Below are 23,989 nucleotides of genomic sequence, written 5' to 3'. Positions count from 1 at the left end.
CGTCTTTGCTAAACTTTCTCCCCTATAAAGAGCAAGGCTTTGCAGCTTTAAAGTAAACATGGCGGTAGGGTAGGGTTCCAATTCTCTCACATGCATTATCGCTGTAATGCTAAAACCCATTGTTTATTTAGTTAGTCTTGTTTGATTTGTGCCAGCGCCTAGGATTACAGCTGGGGTAACTTTCACTACCCCTCCACCCCCCCCCCCCCCTCTTGGCTTCTCTCTTCTCTTCTCTTTCTCTCTCTGTCTGTCTCTGTCTGTCTCTCTATCTCTTAGACGCTGTAAAAAATGAACAAAGGAAAAAATTACATTTAAGAGGTGAAAATTGAGTAATGTGTATTCATATGCCACTTGGCTGTTTCACCCTGGGGCTCTCCGCCAAAGTACAGTATGGGTTGATTGGCAGCTCGCATGCTAGAAGCTCATGAGGGTATTCGTGACTATTCACTTTTTTTCTTTTTCTTTTTTTTTAAAAAAAAAAAGAAGAAAAAAGAAAAAAAAATCCCTCCCGCATCTTGTAACAGGAGGATCTCTCTCCACGCCATAATTGTGTTAGCGTATATATCAGCTGTCCCGGATGCATGGATGGCTAATCACTGACGTATGACTGTTGGAGGATGCTACACTCCTGTCTATTTGGCTCTCCCATCCCCCATGTAACCAGGTGTAAGTATAGAAAATATTTGTGCTCTCACCTTTTAATCAATGACCTGTGACCTCTACATCAGGGTCTTTTTTTATAAACAATTTATAAACAGTATGCTTTGTAAATGTGTCATAAGAGAAGGTTAATGTCTCTCTTTTTTTTTTCTTTTTTTTTTAGGAGATTCTGTGTAAATCTGCACTTTGGCAAGAATCAAATCCCCTGTGCATTATCAAAACACCTCAACACCAGACCTGAAAGTTCCTCACACATCACAGATGTGCTCCGACCTGTGCCGGGGCCTGTCACCATCGTTTCGGATTGTTCTGTTATCTTTGGAGTCACTGATACTCTTCTCTCACAGAGTGATGCAGACTGTCTGCCTCAGTTGGTCCTAAGGTTGAGTATGTGTTTGGCATGCTTGTGTTGTTTTTATAGTTAGCATTGCCTACACATGCCTCTTCAGTAAAGCAGCTGCCAGCACAGTTATGGAAAACCTCCCTTTTCCCTGAGATCTCAGCCTAACGTCTCCACCCTCACAGATCTGTGTGTACCCTGTGTGCAAAAACAGATTTTTAAATGATGACCTTTCGTTTTGTACTTCAATCGAAAGTAAATATTATGTCATAACTGAAACTGGAACGTCTATTATGCGTACTCGCATTTAAAAAATAATTACGAGCTTGGAAAGCAAACAGTGTCGATTCAATTAAATTTTTTTTTTCCAATGCACTGTGGTATATGGTACATGTATCTTCAGATGGAATGTGTTTGTAAGTACTGGTGTGAGAGTACTGTCCAGTTCTTATACACTGAAATAAATGTGTTTATTTAGGACAATGCGTGCAGGTGTGAGGGCTCAGGGCACCAGTGAAAATTGCATGCACTGACTTGAACAAAAATCCTTCTTGCCACATGAAGAGTTTTACTCCACTTTCTAAACTTCTCACCTATACTATTATCAAGCTTTTTATTATCTTTTTTATTTCTTTTATTTTTTTACTCCACAAGATGTTGCACACGTCAGAGCTTCCCAAAAGCGTTGTTTAAAAAAACAATTGTTCAAAAAAAAAAAAAACCCACTCAGACTAAACACTTATCAAAAGTTAAAATCTCATTCGTCAACAATGAAGCGATTTCCCAACAGCGGACAGCTTTCCAAGATAACCAGGAATTATGCAAACACCTGTACAGATGGGTGAAAACATGGGCGGCATTAAGGGACACTGCTGTTTTCGAAGAGTTGAATACGGCATTACGGTCAGCTGTCACTGAAACTGTTCGGCTTTTGTCTGAAATTTCTCATCAGTTTTAATGGAGCCAATGATCTGAAGTGTCCTTTCCTGTTATTTCCTGTTCTTTGCAGTGAGCACAAAATGTTTGCCCTCTGATTACATCAAATCATTCAGTCATTTCTGTGTCTTTGTCTTTGCTCTGACACAACAGGTACTGCTCTCGTATTAGTGCGCTGGATAGCTAAACTTCATTCTAAGTATTAGAACTAAGCCGAGACATTTCACCAATCAGATGATTGTTGGATTGAGAGCAATCCTTCTCTAGCAGTGTCGGTCGTCTTTATTCGGTCAGTTGGACTGAAACTAACCTAACCCCCAAAAACACTTTTCCCCTTGGGTAATCCTTAACGTTTACCTGTAGGGCAGATCAGCTCTCTGAATGGCTTATGGCATTCCATAAAGCATCAGTGCACTCACATCACTGAATATTCTGGAACTCTGTCCCTGGCCTATATTGCACTTCACCCCTGCAACATTGTGTTGGTTTGTTATATTATTTTAGATCCATTTAACTGGCGATCAGTCGTCCATTATATATTTGCAGGTTTTATAACCAAACACAGATCATCATAAGTGTATGTATGTATGCATAAACATAATAACCACAGGAACATAGCGATCTTAAGGTTAAGTCAAGGTAACAGCAAGGTCATTTCATCAGTAACGTGCATGTGGATACAGACTTGTTAGATTGCTGTCAGACATGATGTGGCATTGTCTTCACTGACAGGAACAAGTAACACCCAGTTCATCGTCAAGTGCTTACAGTACAGTTTTTTCAGTGGCCTAAGTTCTTCACATCTCCCACAGAGATGTTGTTTTGGCGAGCATCCACTGCCAGGAGAAAAGATGCCTGTGATTACTTGTGTCTATATTTATCATAATTAATCTAAATTTGTGATGCTTGCAAGGCCGTGCACTCTGTCGGGCATGTTGGGGCATATCGCCATTTTGTTTATGCCAAGGACATTTTAAGACTACTGATTAGTTTTACTCATGCAAATACTCCTGGCAACCATGGTGTTTACTGTAAATAGCAGGAGGACCAGAGATGACTCTAATGATTTAAAGATAATGATCGGTGTAGAACAGACATGAGCGGAGGGGAAAGACTCATCACTCTTATATAAGTGATGCTGTGTTGGCCTCACGCCTCCAAATCCTGCTCTCCATCTATGATCATAATAGTAAATATTCATTAACAATTCTATACTGTGTTTTTGTTTTTGACTGTGTTTTTATTAGGTTATATAAGGTAATTGAGGCTATGCAGGGCATCGCTGTGGAGAGGTGTGACTCTCAGCATGTGTTTACTTTCTGTCTTTTTTATGTGTGACACTAAAGATATCAACTATGGCACTCATAGCATACCTTAGCTGTGACTTTGGACTTTCCCTTGGAAGCCTTTTGTACAGTTGACACAGTCACTGAACACACAAAACAATTATTCATGCTGGTTACTGATGACCAACCAATCAGTCATAATGCTGAAACCCATTCACGTTCGAAAACAGCAGCACCTTCTCAAATATTACACATATTGTGTCTGAACAGTTATGGGTTTTTACATGGCTGGCTGATCTTAACAATAACTTGTTGGACAAAAACAAAGACAGCATTCTTTGGAATACTTTGTGGTCACAATGAGTTTTTCGTTACATGGGTGCGTTAAAAGGGTTACTGGAAATGATCGCAAGTCCCTGAATTCCTTGTATAATTATTGTATCATGTTAAGAGAGACATGTTTAAAAAAAAACAACAACAATACTCAATGGGATTCCCTTAAATGATGTGAGGATTACTGTCGCGCCCTCTCAGGATATTATACACAAGCCTTTTTTTAACCACAAATATGGTTTTACCAGTTTTCATATTTGGTGACTTGTGGCTAATTTTCAGTGGATTTACTGTCAGAGTTATAATTATTCTACCGGTCAGAGCCTTATTTTGTGTCTGTATTAGGTTCTTCCAGTAAGACCCACCTCTGGTCTTCAGTTAGGGACAGGGAGTCTTATCTGCCCGCTTGCAGGGACTGTTCAGTGGTTCCTGTGTGGCTGTGGTAGGTCCTTGTGCCTAGTCTGGCTCTATGAAACCTGCGAGCTTTTTCACTGCTGAACAATTCAGATTGTGTATGCTGCCTTGGCTGAAAACGAGGATTGTTTGTTTTTACAATGCCAGCTCACGGTAGGCCCAACGCACGCTGTTTTGACTTTGAGAACAATTGGCATTTGCAATAAAGGGAGCACCCTTCCCTTCTCCCCCCACCCCCTCCCACCATTACTCCCCTCATCCATTACCATAGATCTCACCAAATTACTGGATAGCCTGATTCTTGGCCAGGATATCTTCCCAAAACTGAAATGTTTATATTCTGCGAAGCAAAAGAGAAATAGAGAAGTTGAAAAGGAAAAAAAGTGAATTTTAGCTGATGTGTTACTTGTCAAGGTAAAATCCTAATATTTTGGGTCAGCTGTATGTTTTGGAATATGTTTTAGAGTATCTTGGGATATGAAATTTTGTCACTGGTTATTGTAACCTGTAAGGAAACCAGCTGATCTTATAGAGCAGGATTCATCATCTGAAATTCCCCAGAAGAATTTGGCTTAGGAGAAACCCTTAAGTTAATCATTTCATGAAAATGGAAAATGGTTTCACAACATTAAAAACACTCCTAAAAAAAAAAAAAAAATTCAGTTGATTGTGTTCCACTTAGTCAGAGGACAATTTATCAAAACAGCAGTGGTGTAAAGGCAGCTGAAAGACCTTTTCATGTTTCCCGTACTAAAAAAAAAAAAAAAAAAAAAAAAAGTTTTCCATCCTTTTGACTTTGAGATTGGAGCTCGGTGAGATGGGGGGTGGGGAGCAGGGAGAGGGGGGGGGGGTGAGAGGGTGTCCCTTTAAAAGACCAAAGAACAAAACAGGAAACCCGCCCCTTGTTTTGGCTCATGGGGCTACAAGTGTTTGGAATTTGGACACCGTGAATTCACATGTTATTTTCATGTCTGTGTTCGGGTCAGAGTAGGCATACACAGAAGAGAATGTCTGGCATTCCTCGATAAGCAGAGACATGATGAGCGTGAACCCCTGGGGATGTTGTTCGGAGGGAATGCTGAATAGACTAAATAAGGGTCCCTTGCGGATTTTAGCGGCCTTGGTGCCACTCTCTCGCGGTCTTACCCATACCACTCAGCGGAGAGAGGAACCTCTGTCAAGTGTTGAGTTTCAGGTCAGGGTGCTAAGAAATCACCTCGCCCCTATTTACGAATAAAGTTTATGAGAGTTTACAGTTTATCAGTTGTTTATTGTTTCTGCGGTTGAGTGCATTCTTCAGATGGAAATGCATCTTTTTTTTTATCAGCAACAGACACAATGCATGACGGAATGTGACAAGCCCCAAGTGAGAGTCAAACGCTTTCCCAAACTCGTAAATAGCGTTTTAGTCGACTGTAGTTTTTCTGAATTTTTTTTTTTTTCTTTCTCTGCTGGTCACTTACCATCTTCCCAAGTACCATCTGAAGTAAGCAAAACAAATCAGTTAATCATATTTCTCTCTGACACATCCTTATCTTGTTCAACAAAACCCAGCGACATGTCTGTGACACCTATTCTCTTTTCCCCTATTGTGCCTCAGGCACCTTTATGGTTTCATTCCAAACATTTACCATTTCAACGGGAGTTTCCTCTCTGGTCTCATGTCAATACACAATGTAGAGAGAGATGGCCAATGTGATATTAGAGCATTTTAATGCTTCCTATGATTGTGTATGGGAATTCTACTTCTTGAGGCCACTGTAGCGCATTCAAGGACACCACCAGGAAACATCAGGCTCATTTTGATGTATAATTAATGAAGGATTGTTTATATTTCAGTCTCAGTCAACTCATTTCGTTCTGCTGAGGGAATCCTATGGCGCACTGTAGTATGCAGTGTGTCTCTGGGTCGTATATAGGACTGATTGAAAAAAAAAAAAAAACAGTGTAGGAAAAGCTACTGGGTATCAGATTTATTCTTGCTTTTAGCATCAGCAATATTTAAATTAGCAGAGCAGTAACAGTTGATCACTTTTTCTGCCTTCTTGTGACATTAATCATTGCCCATGCAATTGCGTAAACGCATGAAAATTACATGTGCAGGTTTATCCCTTTTCACAGCGGGTTGCATGCATGTCACCACAATACTGAAGTTGTCCATGATAGATCAACAAAATCAAGTGGCATCACTTTGTCTTTTCGGATATTTCGTTCATCTAATTTGGATTTGTGGGATGAAGGGAAAAAGAGGTGAAAATGATTCAGGGGGAAGAAAACTGAAAGCATAAACTGCCCCCCCCCCTCTCCTTTCTCTTGGATTGATGTCAGTGTATTTATGGCATGGATGTTGTCACTCATGTTCAATAGCTTTGACCTTTGACCCCAGAGAAGTACTTCCAGGTGGTGGCTCTCCATTGTCACCTTCTTGTCAAAGCAGAGAGACCTCCTGCTGTTTGTGAATAGATACCCAATTTTAAATATCACATTACCAGTTCACCCAAATATTCTATGGAATCAGCACATGTCTAAAATTTATGATCAAACACTGATGACCTGACACCAAAAGTGCTGCGCTTTAAGCTTGTATTCATTGCATACTTCTGAGGTATAAAGCAAAAACAGTACTGAAAGACCGACCTTTGGTGACTGTCTGGCTGTCTGTGTTTTGGACCACTGTTTCTTCCTATGTTTAATATACTGGAAGCTTTTGGTCATACAATATAATATCTGGTATACCCAGGTATAGCATCTTTAAATCTCATAAATTCATGTCAGCTGATATAGTTATGTATAAAAGGAGATTAAGGTACAACTGTTCTGTGTACAGATCTCTGATGTAGTCTTTGATCATACTGCTGCAAATTGGACTGTCACACAAAAATGTAAAACACTAAGCGAGATGGAATTATGTATGAGCTGAAAACATGTACAAAAATATTTCAGGACCTAGAGATGTCACCTGATCGTAAGATTAACATGTCTCACCGTAAACTATGACTGAACTGCAAAAATGACGTTATGTCATTTGGAACCCCCCGGAGTCTTTTTTTTTGTCTCAGAATGTTATAGAGTGTTCCACTGTCAGTTTCGGAGACTCTCACACTTGGCTCTGGAATGTTGGTATGATTGCCGTGTTCTGGAACATCCGTCTGGAGAGAAATCATCATTCTCCCGTAACAGTACTTACGGAATGTTTCTGTATGAGCTGAAGGGTCAAAGTGGAACACAGAAAAATCCAAGGATGGAATGTTTCTCGCCCTGAAATCCTTAGTAGGTGCCCCTGGGTAAGCATATGGCACTGTACAAGTAATCTTCCCCCAGGAGACCATGGAGCCTCATATTCCATGGAATTCCCAGTGGATGCACTCTGTGTCTAACGATACCTTACCTCAACACACACACACAGACACACAGACACACGCACACACACACACCTTATTTCCTTGTTATTAAATTTTAATATGTCTTAAAAATCAACCCTCTGTGTTTATCTTTTTTCCAGTTTTCCCTTTCCTACTCTATCTCTACCAGCCCCCCACCTCCATGTCTCTGTGGTGTGAGAAGTCCAGTTTCATTAGTAGACCTGATGACTTCCATGACAGGGTGAACTCATGCTACACAGCATCAGCGCATACCACCTTTGAACCTGCACATTCCTAGTTTAGGGGAGACAATTCCTCACCTTGTCCAGTGCCTTGTCCATGAAGACTTTCACCAGGCAGGGGCTGTACTGAATGTCCAGACATGGGCGGGAATTGCATACAGAGGGAATTATTGATTTCACTGCCGTGTAAATTAAAGAAGACTAAAGCTGAGGGGTTTTAACTGCACCAGAAACTAAACAGACACAGTAAACACGCGTACAACCACTCTGGGCTCTAAAGACAGACGCTACTGAACTCAGAACAACACCCTGGATATTTATACTGCATGGAAAAAAAAAAGTCCGAAAATCTGAATGAAAAAAGCAAGAAATTCTTTTTTTTCTTTCTTTTTTTCATTCAGTCCGGTCAAACTTCTGTGCTCTGCTGGTACATGGGTCAGATGGTGGTGATAGAAAAGTTGCTGTTTTTTTGGTTTTTTTGTCTCAGTTCCTGACCCTCTTCCCTCCTTCTCCATGTTAAAAGAGGAGTTTTCTGAGGTGCCGAAGTTCAGGCTGAGGGACATCAGTCATCCTTTTCGCCTCTGGGCATCTGAAGCGACCCCTGTGTCTCTCTGCCATCCGCCCATCACTGTGGGGATTAAGCCCTGGTTAAAAAGTCCTCCTGTCAGCGCCCCTGAACAAAAAAAAAAAAATGGGGGAGGGTTAAAGGAGAGGTAATGGAGCAGTTAAACATGTTTGAGGCGCGTTTCTGACAGCCGTCTGCGTGTGCTGTGGGCAGGGCAGAGGAGGATCTATACGACCGAGGGGTCGAAGGGCTTGCGCCCCAGAGGGTGAAACGTATTATTACCATTGCATAAGGATCATCATCTATTTTAGTGACAATACCGTGCTCATGAACTTGCACCTTAATGTCTCACTACGAAACAAGACAGGACTCATCAGCTGTGAGTCTCAGAACGTTTGTATAAAAGTATTCCACGCATTCCACGGATGCTCAATTTTCCAGGTTATTACAAACGCACACATGGAAGAATCCGCAGAGCTAACAGATTTGTATAAACTAAAGCATTATAATCAATCTGCGACAAGTCGCTCTTTCAATTTCAAAAGGGCTCCACAGACATGTTGAGTGATGAAACTGCATGCCAATGTTAAACTCTCACATTCAGATCCCCCCCCCAACTAGAATTTTACACAACTCTCACACAGGGAACAGGATCTTTTTGGAAGTGTAAGTTCAGATGTAGCAGTCCACAGGGTCAATAGGCTGCGCAAAATGTTAGGACAAACACTCATACCTTAGCAAAACAGGGTGAGTGGCACCGCGCCAGGACGTGACATGCCCAACTGGGCATCTGTAAAGCTTACTTTACCCGCACAGCAAAGGACATGACTCCACCATGTGACACTGATGAGGAATGTGGATAAGGTTGTGTTTTGCACCTGTTGGCATAGAGAAATAACAAATGTCTAAACCGCGTGTTATCATGTGTAACAGGCTTTTCATCAAGCATCAATAGGACAAGATTAGAATGTTGTTCACATTATTCAACTGAATCAACAAGGTACTAGAGAGTTAATGTATGACAATTATTTGATAAATACTGTGTTGAAATAAGATGAAACACATCATTTGCAGCAAGGATCTCTGAAAGATGAATGCTTCTTGTGTAGAAGCTTACGTAGGATACTTTGGGGAATATTTTATTTGTTTTCTAAATAAAAACATTGACGTTGATAACAGAGCTTTCAGGGGTCAGAGTTTTTCCTTCTTTTGTCCTCACGGATTCAAGAAGTCACGATCACCCACTCCAATGCAGTAATAAAGATTAAATGAAAGAGGTAGTTGCTGATTGCTCAACCGACATACGCTAATTTCAGTGTTGAACACTTGCTAAAAATATTCTGTTAAATATTTTCCCTTAATTTCTGTTAAATTTTCCCTTAAAAGAAAAAAAAAGATACGGCGAACACCTCATGGTTTTGGAACTGCCGCAATTGTTTCAAACTGATTAAACACTTTCATTTCCAGGACACTTACCCAAGAGCAATGTGCGTTTTGTGATTCGTCTGTTCAAGCAGAGATTTTAAAACAGTAACAGTAAAGAAGACGGCTGGGGCATCTTCAACACAATACATCCTCAAAAAAAAAAAAAAAGGGGTAGACTCACCAAGTACCTAATATCGCCCAGCTCTGCGTGGGTACAAACGTAACTTTATCTTGTAAAAAAGTTTGTGGCCTTACAATAGAAGTCTACAGTCTATTCAAAAAGTCCAGTGACCATGGGTAGACCACCGGATTTTCTTTGAGCCCTTTAACACCATAAAGTGAAGACGTCTCCTGGGTGTCACTTAGAACTCTGACCCTTTCACTGAAAAGACCTAACCCTTGGCTTCTCTCTCTGTCATGCACTCCTCACCCCTGTTGTCTTTTCTCTTTTTCCAGCTAAAACACACACGTTTCTGGTTCAGTGCATAACAGGAAAGGAAGGACGGAAAAATAAAAGGGGGAACAAGGAAGGTTTTGCAGCAGATGGAATTTTGAATTTTTGATTTATTTATTTGTTTGTTTATGGGGGGGGGGGGGCTGTAGAACTAAAATGTTTTTTGTTTTTTTTTAAATAAGTTTTCAGTGGCGTTTCATATAAAAGCCATGTAATGGCTTTGAAAGGTTTTGTCCACTGTGGTGCTGCAGCGATGCGGGTGACTGAAAGCCCTTTAAGTGTTTGTGTGCAGAGCCAGTGGTGTGGAGAGGTGAATGTCTACAAGCATCAACACTACCTGCATCTACAGATTCCCCCGCTATCCTAAGAGTCCCATTAATGGCCATTCACAGTTCGCAGAATAACAGCCATCACTCACGTGCAGTGATGTTTCAGTGTGAAAGGGCAGCTTTGAAAGGTGTTTGTTCTGATCCTGGTAGACTTGCCATAGACTGCAAAAAGACAGAAGACGTTTGACATAAAATGCCAAAGCAAAAACAACAATCAACCTGCCAAGGTAAACTCTCTGAGTGTGGCTGAGGTTTAGAGGGTTTTTTTTTTCCTTTAGCTCTCATTTATGACGTTGTTCATTGGATGCCTATGTAATCCCTGCATGAAAATGAAAGACTGTTTCTCTCTGTGTGTGTGTGTGTGTGTGTGTGTGTGTGTGTGTGTGTGTGTGTGTGTGTGTGTGTGTGTGAGTGTGTGTGTGTGTGTGTGTGTGTGTGTGTTGGTGTTTGTGTGTGTCTTAGAGAGGGAGAGAAACAGAAAGACAGACACAGAAACAAAGAGACAGAAAGGTAGAGAGAGAGAGAGAGAGGGAGAAGAGAGAGAGAGAAGAATGAAATGCCTGTAAAACCTCATTCAGAACACAGATAAGGTACTCTGCATCCTCTTCTCTGTCCCTTTTGGCAAACAGAGACGAAAGGGAAATTTACCTCCTGACCAGTGCGTGGATGTCTGCGTTTCAGTGGGCAGAGCGTTAGTGCAAAGTGTTTAAGCAAGCAGATAAAGCCTAGCATGCACAGACAGAATGCAGACATCAGACTGGTAAGTGATACAGCGACTGAATGGAAGCCATGAATCGTGGCAGGATGTGTTGCTTCGCTTAAGCAAACAGGACCAGCACTGTCACTCAGATAAATGTGTCAGATTTCCATTATCTGCTTTCACTGCACTGACAGGACAATTTGTCCCCATTTTACCAGATCCACATTCCATGACAATCTCTGACATTCTTTCAGGAATGATGTTTGTAGTGCACTGGTGTAGAGCTCACTGACACCAACCCCCCCCCCCCCCCCCCCCCCCCCCAAAAAACAGTCTTTTAATGGAGCTATCAAGGGCAGACTGTTCTGAATGAGAATACAAGAATATGAGACAAATATCTAATAGAAGTGGGAATGATTGTTTACAATTAGAAAACATCGATACACAAAATGAATGATGGATCACGTTAAGCAACTCACAAAATTAAATTGTAGTTGTGACCTGAGAGTCATGCTTGTTTGTAAGTGTAAGACTGTAGGGAAAAAGTGGCCTGTCAGGAATGGCAAAGTGTAATCCATAGACAAAAGAACAAATCCAGTCCCACTTTGTCTTTGAGACCTCTGTTTTTAAGGAATAACTGTAATTATTACTATATAACGTAATGTTGTTACATTGTAGTCACGTAGTAATAACTAGCTGCTTACAACAAAGGCTCCGCCTACACAACAAGTTAAACATTACAATGGTGCATTATTGCAGACACTACACAAGTACAATGGGATAAAGGACCCTTATTATTCAGTGTGACCATGAGTTCTCAGGAGACTCTAATTAAATCCATTCAATTCACGACAGGGGGTGAGAAATTCCAGCTTTTTCCAATACTACGTCCAGTGGGGAGGCTCCTTTAAATGAATTGGCAGGAACTGTTGTGAACTACATTGTAGGAATACGACGGTGGTCCTTAATGGATGCATGTGGCGTAAGGTTTTGAAATAAACAGTTTTTTTGTACAATTGAAGCAGAGACATAAACAAAAGTGAACGGGGGGAAGAAGACAGGATGGTGGGTAGACACGACCAATATGCTGTCCCCATACAGTCCCCATAACAAGGGCCTGATGGACTCACACCTACACTCAAGCCCAGGGTCGTTCTCTGGAATGTTCTGAATGGACATTTCATAGTTCTGATTACAGAATGATGCACGAGATATGTGTCTTCTTTTGTGGACTGAACATTATTCAACAGCGCAAAGGCTATGTGTAAAAATCTGGGCTCTCATACAACAGCCTTCGTACAGTTACCTTCAACTTTGAAATCAAACGGTTGAACTCAAGAGTCTAATTTTAAATCGAAATATTGCCTGAATCAAACAGTTTTGTGTAATGAAGATTACGCATAATGTAAGCTCACTGAAACCTGACATGTATTCACCTGTACTTTTTGACAAATAGGCCATTTGGAATTCGTTATTGTCAAGCCACAGAGATTCCCCCTGCGTGAGGCACATAATTGCTGTCAAATCTATTGTGATCATGGGGCAGTCCACTGTGACCTGCAGGTCTGAGTCAGACAGACAGACTAGACAGACAGACGTCCCACTGACACCTGTCTGTGTGGGAGGGAGAGACAGTTACACTTAGCGGAGGGAGAGCAGGACTGCACACTGAGAAATCTCCATATGAAGCCTTTTATTGAAGAGAAAATAGGACAAATGCACAAAGAAACTGTGTGTGTGTGTGTGTGCGCGCGTGTGTGCGCGCGCATGCGTGCGTGTGCGTCTGCGTGTTACGTTATACAGAGCTTAATCGAGACCACAGTGTCCTAACAAACTCATGAATATTTGAAAACACTGACCTTGTGAAGATATTTTGCAGGTCCCCACATGTTTAAACATTTTTTTTTTAAATAAACATACACCTGTTACTGTTAAAACACAGTGTGCCAGAATGTTTCTCGTCAGGAAAGTTAAGGGTTTTGTTACAATACCATGGAAAGCCCCCTTTGAAACAGCATGAAAAACTTCTGTGTTAAACTATATCACGTTTCTTTATTATGAGCATGAGCGCAATGGGTGCGTTTTTGATCCTGATAATAAATGCAGCATGCAGCTTTAGAAGTTTGTTTGTTTAGCCATGAGATTCAGTCATTTTATGCCAAGAGTTCCTTGGCTGCGAATGAGTTGGAAATGCTGCATTTTAAATGACACGTTACGATTGATCTGTCGTATTCATGGCGCTGATCCCTGAGAAAGACGAGAGAAACGTGAGGGATCGTCAGATATCGTGTCACACCTACATCCACTCTGTCGTATTACAGACATTTATTACAGACTTTGTTTACCTTCCTCTAATCACGTACACACACGCGCAACTCTTCACTGACTGACAGAGAGACAGCGAAAAAGCACTTTGCTATCGCTATATAAACAAGAGTCTCGCAGACCCAAATAAGCTGTGTTTTGTCAAAGGACACAAACACTTTTTGTCTGTTGTCACTGTTTGTTTGTCTGCTATTTTTTTCTGCTATTTTTGCAGAACTAACACAAATATATTCTAAATTCCAATTTTCATTTTCTCGCATTTTCAAATCTTCTTCCAAGCTGTGTGAATTTATGACACATTATTCCAGTACCACTGAAAATTTAGTTATCAATTCTCTGTACCCTCTGGATTGTCTGTTTCCAACATTGTCGTTTGCATGGAATTGACTGTGACACAAGTGTCATATATATTTTATTATAACAGTTTCAGTTGCTTTATTTTTGCACAGAATCCCTCTTGGGAAATGTGGACTGGCTTAAAATGGCCCCCCCTCAGATCATGTTTGGATCTTGTAGATATACTCTGTTTTCACAATAATAAGACAATATTACAGAACAGACTACTCTCTGTTTTCAGGACAGTTAAAAACAATGTAATGAACCCCCAAACGTTTCAGTGTGGGATTTTACGCATACTGGAGTGTTGTATTGCGCAAAGAACCTTAACTGTGGAATGATTGTGTCCTCCCAGAATGAAATGGCTGTACAGCTGCAAATAAAACAAAGACATCTTTACAACACAAAACAATGAAAGTCAATGACCGCACTGAACTTTTTAGCGGATAACTTTTGTATTTCCCTGGCCAATAGTGTCAATGTTTTGCTTTCAGTTCATATTTCACTGTGGCACCTTAAAGACATGCTCAGGGCCTGAACAGAAGACTAAGGGCATGGGACACTGTTACTCCATCACTGCCCACAGGGAAGGTCTTAGGGCCGAAACAGCATTCTGAATAGGCCTCCTAAAACAGTAGGATCAGACACTTTCAGGGAAATGTGGGTGCGTGTATTGAGGCTCATGGTTTGGGTGACATCCCACTGGAATATGGGAGCGCAAAAAAATGCCTTTTTGCACACTGTGCTCCAGTGTTAATGATTCCCAATTAATCTCAGCGCACAGAACAGGTGGATATGCTCTTGTCTTTGGTTGAGTTTCACCAACGAGCAAAAAAAAAAATCCTGTGGCTCAGAGGGAATTTTGATCTCATTTCATTATTTTTCTTTTTACATATCACTCTGATGGTTGAATTGAAGCATTCTGTTTTTAGTTAATAATATGAAATCATATAAAAATGAAGATGTGCAGCATACTCACACAGAACAAAAGCTTTTCAACATATACTCACTAGCCACAAAAACACACGCGCCAGCACGCACGCACGCACACACACACGCACACACACGCACACACACATCCATATCAATAAATGCTTTTTATATGATTTCATATTATAAACTAAAAACAGAATGCTTCAATTCAACCATCAGAGTGGTATGATATAGCCCTAACACACACACACACACATACACACACACACACACACAAACACATCCACATTAAGAGGAATTCCTCCGTTGTTTGAGGTTATGTTGTTCCCTGGTACTGCTGAACCCTAAATTGTTTGGGTTACCCAATAACAGAGGGGTGTTACAATCATCAGCAAACCCCTGTTAGTGTTGATGGTACAAGCTTTATTTTCAGAGTCCACTCTGAACATCCTGCAGGTGTATCCAAATGTGTTTATGTTCTTCTGTGATTCTGTTGATATTTCTGTGCGTATTTCAGTAGCACGGTGTGCTAGTTATAGAAACCTTAAACCAGGACAGTAACGTGGGAGAGAACAACTTCTGCTGAAACCGTGTGTATCCGGTTTCTTGTGATCAGGTCGCACTGACATAAAAGCATTGTGAGAGTTTTTTTATTTTATTCCAGTGGCTTATCAATTCTTTCTTTTCAGTCATGAAAACATTAACGATATCACGTCAGAGATAATCACTCTAATCACAAACCTTGTTCTTAAACAAATTTACAAAGAGCTGACTCAATCCATTAAAAAAATTGTAAAGATAATAAATCCTTTGCACAAAATTTGGAAATAAAATAGGAAAAAAAGTTCTGCGTTGTGAGAGTAACGCATTCCCCTGAACTGGATGTCATAGTTTATTTGTTTGTTCTGTCTGGTGTTAGTGTGGTATGCCAAGTCAAGTGGGGACATGGGGTCTTAAGTACAGTAAGAAAGACTGACAGGATAGTGGAAAGAAAATCACTGCTTTGGAAAAAAAAAAAAAAAACGTTTGCAAAAGTATGTGTGTCCTTTACTGACAAAATCCCCTTAATCTCTACTTGGTAAATACCACACAGAGGTAACTCACTGATGGTACCACTTGGAATTCAACAAGTCAGTTATATTACTGACAGTTACTTTTGTTGCAGTTGTAAACAAAATTAATTGTTATTCATTTCTGATATTGTAAAATTGAAATGTTGCTACAGATGATGTTTTGTGTAGTAATTCATATGGTACCCTTTTCCATTAGTTCTGCTTTGTGCTCTGAGGACTTCTCTTCCGGCTTTCTTACTGAAATGAACAAAAGAAAGTGAAGAATGTTAATTAACAGCTTGGCTCGATTTGGCATCAGTTGCCCGTGTACCTGACGGAACAGGACACATTTAACTCAAACGTCTTATTAACAAGATTTGCATATATAGCTCCTACCAGGAAGGGCAACAGAGTTTTCGATAGGGACCCCACCTTTCAGTCCTAACAAGTTTTATGTTGGTTGGGGGAGCCAGGGGACGGGTGGATAACATGAAGGAAGAAGAAGCGGGATTATGCATTCTTTGCTGAGATTAACAGCGTGCCAAGGTTCACACAGACGCGTGTGGCCGGGGACACGCTTCCGCGCGAGTCGGCAACGACGCCAGACGGGTCGGACAGAAAGACGTCACCCTCATGCGATGACGCGTGGGGTCACTGGAGCAGCCAGAGGCCTTTCCATCGCGTGCCAGGGCGTTCTGATTACTCACTGACTGGAATGCTCTCTAGGCGCTCTCTATTTTCAGAGCTTCAGGTTTTGCATGCAGGTCGTTTGCAACAGCATAAATACGGTTATAGGGGTTGTTGGGGGTTTTTTTTTTTTTTTCAAGGGGGTGGGGGGTGGGGGGGGGGGGGGGCAATGGTATATCATGTAGAGTTTCATAATCTTTGACGTGATGTTAAAGATTTCTGTCCTTGGCGCACCCACAGGGCAGTGTTGCATCAGCACTCCATGTTCATTTTGATCTCATGATATGAAGTCTATGGGCATCTTTGGAACAATATTTTTCTCTTCTATATTTTGGAAAAATTCTGAAGTATTGCTTTGGAAGTTTTGATGGAAGCTTTTTTTTTTTGGAAGAAATACTCGCAAAGCCTGGAAAATTACATCACTGTCAAAAGACAAAAAAGACTATTAAAAACAACTCAAAAGACAAATAGGGAACAAACTGCAAACACAATAAGTTTGGCACAATGGTTATCATTGGGCTCCCTTCCTATCATAACATAACTCATTTTCTCTCCCTCCTTTTATTTGTCTACCCTGCTTGGCCAATGGTACCCAACAGTGACCTGTCTGTGGTCCGATTAAGAGGATTGGCATGGAATGAGTCAACATTGCGGAGGTTGGCAATCTGAAAGCGGCCTGGGAATTGACCTCTGTGGAGCTTTGCACAGACGCACTGTGTGTATTTTGTTGGTTCAGTTAAGCTGAGGCTGAGTAGCAAGAACACTGGGTATCTGTGGTCTCCCCAACAGGTACACCCTGTGTTCCAAATATACACACAAAATGAGCTAGTTCCTTTGTACACACACACACACACTCATGCACACACACACACACACACACACACACACACTCATGCACACACACACACACACACACACACACACACACACACACACACTCATGCACACACACATACACACACACACACACACACACACACACACACACACACACACATATATATTTACTGTATATAAAAGTGTATGCATGTAATACAATTTTAATCCCAAATACAGATTACTCAGTTCAGTGGACACAGAGCACAGTAAATGAGAATCCTTGTTGTCCAGGTTGTTTTCTTGACTAGACACAAAAACAAACCAAAGTCTATAATGGAAACATGGGATTTGTTTGACCCAAAGAAGGCGTTTGATTGGCTGTATTAAACAAACAAGCCTTGATAATGAGTTAACTGTGTGGATCATCTGTGTGGCTAGTGTACGAGATGAAAGAATCTGAGACTGTTGTCCAACTGTAATCAGATCCAAGAACAAACTAGAACCTTTGGTTATACTTGCGTGGAATGTTATTGCAATGGTTCAGTGCCTCAGAATTGTTGTCACTTGGTGTGGACTAGCTGTGTCGGATTGTCTGGACAAAAGATTCACTATGCAGTTAAGAACTGTTACTCCTGGGAATTTTTCTTACAAGAGGAATCCATCAGAACGCCAGGAAATGGTAAGAGATGTGGGAATTTCAGGATTTTCTTTAGTCTTATTCAGTTATTACCGAAAATTTAATCATTTGTGAAAAGAGATAATGTATGATCAAGTAAACTGAGGAATTAAGTTACATGTGCTTCCAAACCTAAAGTGCCTAACCCATCCAAGTCATCACTGAACAATCTTGAATAGCATTTGGTTACAGCTGCCTGAGTAAAGAGAAGGATTTAACCTCACCTCAAAACCTCACCTTAAAAACACGAGTGTTAAGTTAAGGCATTTTATCACCACGTAATCGACAGTTCTGATGTTAAGCTTTTTGCCTCTGAAGCCATCTTAGTAACAGAAGCAAGTGTTTAATCTTCAACTGCCTAGCAATGTACACAAATAAGCCTTGAAAGGAATGTTAAGCAAACAAAAACACTGGATCAGGCCCCATAGCACAGTGTATTAGCCACGCATGCTAAGTCATTAACTGTCACTTTCCCAGGTCTTTCATCACTTTATCCATTGATACACCATTTATTGGCTCCTGTGGAAACCTTAACATAATACCATTAATCCGGTTGTTCTTTTAAATATTTACAAATGGGAACACTGAGGTTAAGTGTTTCTAACTGATGGATTGTTTTAATGCTCAATTGCTCAGTAGTTTACACTGACTGACTTGTTAAACTGTAGCAAATGCTTTTCTAATCCTTCAATTTGCAAGAGATAAAAAACACTCTGTTGTGTTTGCAATACCCCAGAAGTTTGAAGGAATACATTACCTGGAGCAAGTTCTCTACTGCTAAGCTTTTTCTTGATAGACAGAGAGGGAGCTTCAGCTGGGATGCTTAATTGGACTCAGTATGTATCAATGAGTCTGAAAATCTATCCTAAATATATATATATATATTTTTTTTTATTATTATTTGACTAGCATGTTCACTTTCACTCGACATAACTATTCCACATTTATCCACGTTATGTCTTCATTGCTGAACTAGTTTAAATTTGATATCAAATGTAGTCAAAGAAGAAGAAGGGAAAAAAAAGTACATCCATGTTAATCTGACTCCCTGAAATTGCTATCTGACACACAGGAATCCTGAAAATGTTTTTTAGGGATATTCCATTATGCCTTTTCGTGGTTGTTTTGCTCTTGATAGAAATGACTGGAGGGGCATAGCAGCATTTGTCTGCCTGGTGCTGAGAAGGGGGATTATAGCACGCAGACAGCGTGCTGACTGATTTCTGTGCAGATTCACATAATTGGTTCTCTGAAAAGTGTGTCATCACCCTGAGCCAGGTGGACTGACAGTAGCAGACATATTAGCGTAGCAAGCAGATCCGTCCAACTCTCTAATCCTACATTACTTTCACAAAATAATTTTTAGTCTTTTTCCCAGTTCACTCTGTCAATTTAGGGAAATAGTGAGCATGGAGGCCTCTTTAAGGCCTCTTTAGAGGTTTTAACAGTTATGTAGGTTGAATAAGTTCAACAAAGGATTTCTGATGTAATGAAAAGCAACATAGTGAAAGAAATACTGAAACAAAGCATCATAGTAGCTATAAAAAGAAGAAAGCAAAGTGTTAATAAAAAATGCTTTGGCCTCTGTACAATACTGATTTGTCAGGACGTCTCTCACTCTATTTTCTTCTGTCTTATCTTGTAGCAGCTGCAAAAAAAAAAAAAAAAAATCACCTTGGCTTTTCTTCAATGGAAATTCCGTTGGATTTGGCCTCAAAGAAGAACCATGTAATAAAACCAATATTTTGTACTGAGGCAATAGGGCAAAAAGGCAGGGTTTTGAGAACAGGGCGTGTGGAGGTAGCCGAGGGTGGTGGTGGCAGCAACAGCGGCAGCGGCAGCAGGAGCAGCAATCTGGGACGTCAGAGGCTCGATCGTGTCTGCCCCACCCTGACGCTACCACCATTGTTCATCTCATGCGCTCTGAATTCCAACCTCGTCAAGGAGATTCCTTGCGGTGTAATGGGCTATTATGTGTGTTCAGGACCTATTCAAAACACTAATGACTTTACGCCAGTGTTGTTGTCTCAGGGGACTCCCGTGCATAGAGAGCATAGCTCAGCAGGACACGGCCTTTGTGGAGAGCATTAGGTCCTGGCAGGGAGTTATTAACCTTTTCTGTGTCCAGGTAGAATCCTTCACGTACCATGGAGCACAGGTCGACGAGAGCTCAGGAGTATCATAAAATTTGTGTTCAAACTCAGGGGTTGGAGAAAAATCATATCATATCTGCAAACTGCATCAACCATAGCCTAAAAGTCTCATGTTACAGTCTTTGAACGAATTCTTGTCTGACTGGGACAGTGTAATGTTCTTACTGATTTCCTAGGTTAATGCATTTGTCTATCACACAGACAAACAGAAAGTGTGTTGATACGTGTTTTGCCCTTTAGTTGTGATGTTTAAACCTCCCCTCCATCTCCAGTTGTATCAGTCCCAAACAGAGCTATTTATGGGAGCTCAACGTAATTTGTCAAGGCATGCCATACTTAATTGTGGTAAGAAAGATCCCTCTAAATAGTTTTAGGGTTGCATGTTTTGTGTCTGACAGTCAGGGTCAAACATAGTTCTAAGGTCATGAAAAATTGATTTAGGTGCTTTTGGTGTCAGTCAGTCATTCTCATGGTTCCATTACGTTAAGACTGTGGGGGAGAAGTGGAATTTTTTGCAAGCAAGAAACAAAAGTCTTGACACTCAAAATCCATGATGAACGAGCTCTCTGTTCAAACGTATTCAGTAAAAAGACACTTCCAATTAGGGTTTTAAGCTATTCATCCTTAGTTGAGTTGCTATGTCCTTCTGCTAATAGACTGTATATTAATTACATCCGTAAAGTCAGTTAAACAGGATGAATTTGTCTTGGCCTAATGCACTGGCCAGAACTGTCATAACTTTTTGAATGGAACTGAAATCAAGAGGGTTTTCACCTTTGTTCTTTGTACTCTACTGATGAAGCTGAAATTAAATTTCAAGAGGCAAAGACTATGAAAGATATGTCTAAGAGCTACATTTGATTCATAAAGACTATGAAAGGTATGTCGAAGAGATATGTCTGATTTATGCTGCACGTAGGTGGTCTTTTATGAAACAGCACCAAAGAACACATTCATTTTTGACAAGCAACCTGTCAGTAAACTAAAATTATAGCCATTTGCTTTTTCAAGAGTTTTACCCATAATACTTCACTTATAATGTACTTTCCTTAAAATGATCAGAGGGTTTTAACCTTTTTATACCGCTTTCCTTCTGGTATTCATGATCTCAATGAACCGTTAAAGGTTTAAGGTGACTTTCCTAAGAAACCTACTTAAATTATATGGGTTAATGGCTTCACCTCTAATGACAGTATGACACCCTACATAGCTTCACACTCGATGGCAGTATCAGCGACAAATAAGAGACAAACCACAGCGATTAGGTTTAAATAAGGTTAATTATTATTTATTTTCTAAAACATATGCCACAGACATGGCATTGAAAGTGTAGCATTTCACAGAAATAACAGCTTTTTTTTTTCTTCTCTGCCAATATGGCTGATGGAAAAGTGCATATTTAACATAAATGCCAAAAATACATGAAATGTTGTAAAACAATCTCAGAGCCTTGTCATCACACTGCATGTAAAGAGTACTTGACGCGTTTGAGATGATAAAGGAGAGATCTGCTACTGGGTTAAACTCAAAGTCACTGGAGAACTTGGTGCTCACACCTCATTGTCCGTTAGGCCTTGCCTTTCATAGATCGTTTGGTTGCACTTAGAATATTCAAGCCTTGTTTTCTAACCCCAGGGGTTATGTATGTCTCTCTCCATGGTGTGGTATCAAGCTCCTTTTCGTGTCCCCTTCTGGAACAGGGTTATATCACTGGTTTACAGATCAGCTAGTGTCAAATATCATTTTGAAGGAGTGCCATTACGGAGAATTTTTAGTCTGTTACATTCAAAAACACAAAGCACAACTACAAGGCACAAAGCATTGTTTGAAGCCATTTTTCTTCCAGTTCTTAAATAAGTGGCTCATCCTACTCCTTGGTGATATATCAGATATATCCTCAGACTCTTCTTACTGACATAGGATTGATCCTGGTCTCTTGGCATTTCAGCAGTCTGCCTCAGTTTACTCAGCATCTCGGAGAACTGACAAACAACTGTGTTCACATGAGGGTGCCCTGGAGAGTTTTTTGTTTTTGTTTTTTTTTTCTCTCCATCACACCTCGGTGAAGGACAGTATAGGGTTACCCACTGATAGACTGATGATGAGGAACTTTTTTTGGCTTTGGTAACCTCTCGCTCTATATGGAGTGACAAAGCATTAGAGCATTTGTCAGGTTACTAAGAAGTGGCGTTCTCAGGCTCCCAGGCTCGTGTCCGGTGGTGCTGTCCCAGTCTCCACTTCTCCAGCAGTAGGCGGACTTTCTTTGTGGTTCTGAGCGCTAAGGGGTCCACAGTTTTCTGGTTCTCTTCCCTCAGCCTGGTGACAGAAGAAAGCAAACTAAGCAATAGTACAACTGGCAAAGCTCTGTCGCTTGGGGCCGATCAAAGGGAAGTGGAAAAATCAGAACTCGCTCTGATCAGAACAGACACTAAAGGTTGAAATTTTAACCCTAACCCTAACCCTAACCCTAACCACCTCTTCCTTAATTTCTCAAGGAATTTTTCACGGAATTTCAAATAGTTTCGTTTTCATTTTATTCCTCCTGAAATATTCAATCTAACCCACCTTGTTATTTAATAGCCTCAGAGGTGTATAGCACAAATGGGAATTGTGCATGATTATATCTCATGAGACGAGGCTACATAAGTCTCATGTATAATTATCACCCCCATTTATTTTGCAAATAGACTTAAGGTATTCGCTTCCCTCTGTCTTAGTGGTTTCTCTTACCTTTTAATCCTCTCAGTCTTGGCTGCCAGGTTATATTTACACTGTTTCCCAGCACAGTCATCGCCCTGGGCGTCAAGGATCACCTTGTCAGGCGCTGCCTTGTACCTGAGAGAGAGAGAGAGTACACACGTCAAGATTTGAAAAGTGAACTTTTCCCGACGCACTATCAACTCTGTAGACGTGACCAAACGCGTACAACGTGAGATTTAAAGTGAAAAAAGTTTCTAAACGTTTAAAACAACAAATATTCCAGTTTATTCGCCTTAAGAGGATATCTTCGATATCAGATCGTACTTGGTTAGCTTTGGGTTCGTTTACCTGAATGAGGGTGCTGGCTGACAGAAGTCCGCGCAAGTATTGTCTTTATTGTCCAGACATTTGCAGCGCGGACTTTGAGTGGAATAAGCCAATCCTCTCACAGATCGCCTCTTTCGAGGTGCGCTACCCAGTCCATAGGACACGGTGCGCCTAAAGCGAGAAAAAAAGAAATATTACTTACAAGTCGTAATAACGAAATAATATGGATGTTCTTACATTTATTAAGGTTTTCTTGCTTAATACATAAATTCTTGTACTATTAGTAGAGGTAAAAGTACTTACTCTGGAGTATTGACCCAAATTATGTCCAGGTGACAGAAGTAAACACATTCTTTGTCAAGGAATGTTGCACAAGAGCATCGCTTCGTCCTGGAGTGTCGCGCGGGGGTTAAGGTGGCTGTGACAGCGTCTTCTCCCAAAGAAGCCGGTGCAACTAGAGACAAGATGTAAGATTTTCATTTTCACAGTCCAGTCAAAAAAAATCTGCTTGCCATGACTGTGACTATAATTCAAGTGAAGAAGACAACCTACTAATACAACCGCAAAAGACAAAAAAAGTTTTCTGAAATAAATGAAAATATACTATCCCCATTTGTAACAAGTTCGTTGACACTGCTTATTCTGTGGTTTGCAAGGGTCCTCTAATGATTTCATGTTTAAAACTTGACTTGGCTATATTTGGGTGTCCTGGAACATTTCCCTTAATTTACTGCCATTAACATCATTACCATTTGTACAAAAAAACTAGGTATGACATTTTCTAACGCCTTAAAAGTATTAACCATGTTAAGCAAAAACATTACTTCAAACAAAATACCTGTGTGAAAAAGTCCTGATGATAACATTGACAGCATTGGGAAAATTATCCGTATTTCCATTATGAAAAAAAGTTCTTCAACTTCACCGTCCACAGA

General features: G+C 40.6%; 1 protein-coding gene across 1 annotated transcript; it reads right to left on the bottom strand.

The window, feature by feature from the left end:
- Positions 1-22,204: 22,204 nt before the first annotated feature.
- Positions 22,205-23,953, bottom strand: edn1 (endothelin 1). Its single transcript, XM_030789521.1, has 5 exons — positions 23,893-23,953; positions 23,358-23,508; positions 23,076-23,225; positions 22,758-22,862; positions 22,205-22,343 (listed from the first exon to the last, which is right to left on the bottom strand). Exons 1-5 carry the CDS (start codon positions 23,951-23,953, stop codon positions 22,205-22,207), a joined length of 606 nt encoding a protein of 201 aa, XP_030645381.1.
- Positions 23,954-23,989: the final 36 nt, after the last annotated feature.

This window comes from Chanos chanos, chromosome 12 (assembly GCF_902362185.1).
Source record: "Chanos chanos chromosome 12, fChaCha1.1, whole genome shotgun sequence".
Lineage (NCBI taxonomy): Eukaryota > Metazoa > Chordata > Actinopteri > Gonorynchiformes > Chanidae > Chanos > Chanos chanos.
The sequence above is the reverse complement of the archived record's forward strand: the minus strand, read 5'-3'. Positions and strand labels throughout refer to the sequence as shown.

Bases quoted from the DNA above. Each gene is read 5' to 3' on its own strand.
- edn1 (XM_030789521.1), bottom strand. From the start codon at position 23,953: ATGGAAATACGGATAATTTTCCCAATGCTGTCAATGTTATCATCAGGA. The intron at 23,226-23,357 runs GTAAGTACTTTT...TTCTCGCTTTAG, and splicing joins ATTTGGGTCAATACTCCAGA to GCGCACCGTGTCCTATGGAC. The intron at 22,863-23,075 runs GTAAACGAACCC...TCTCTCTCTCAG, and splicing joins CAGCCAGCACCCTCATTCAG to GTACAAGGCAGCGCCTGACA.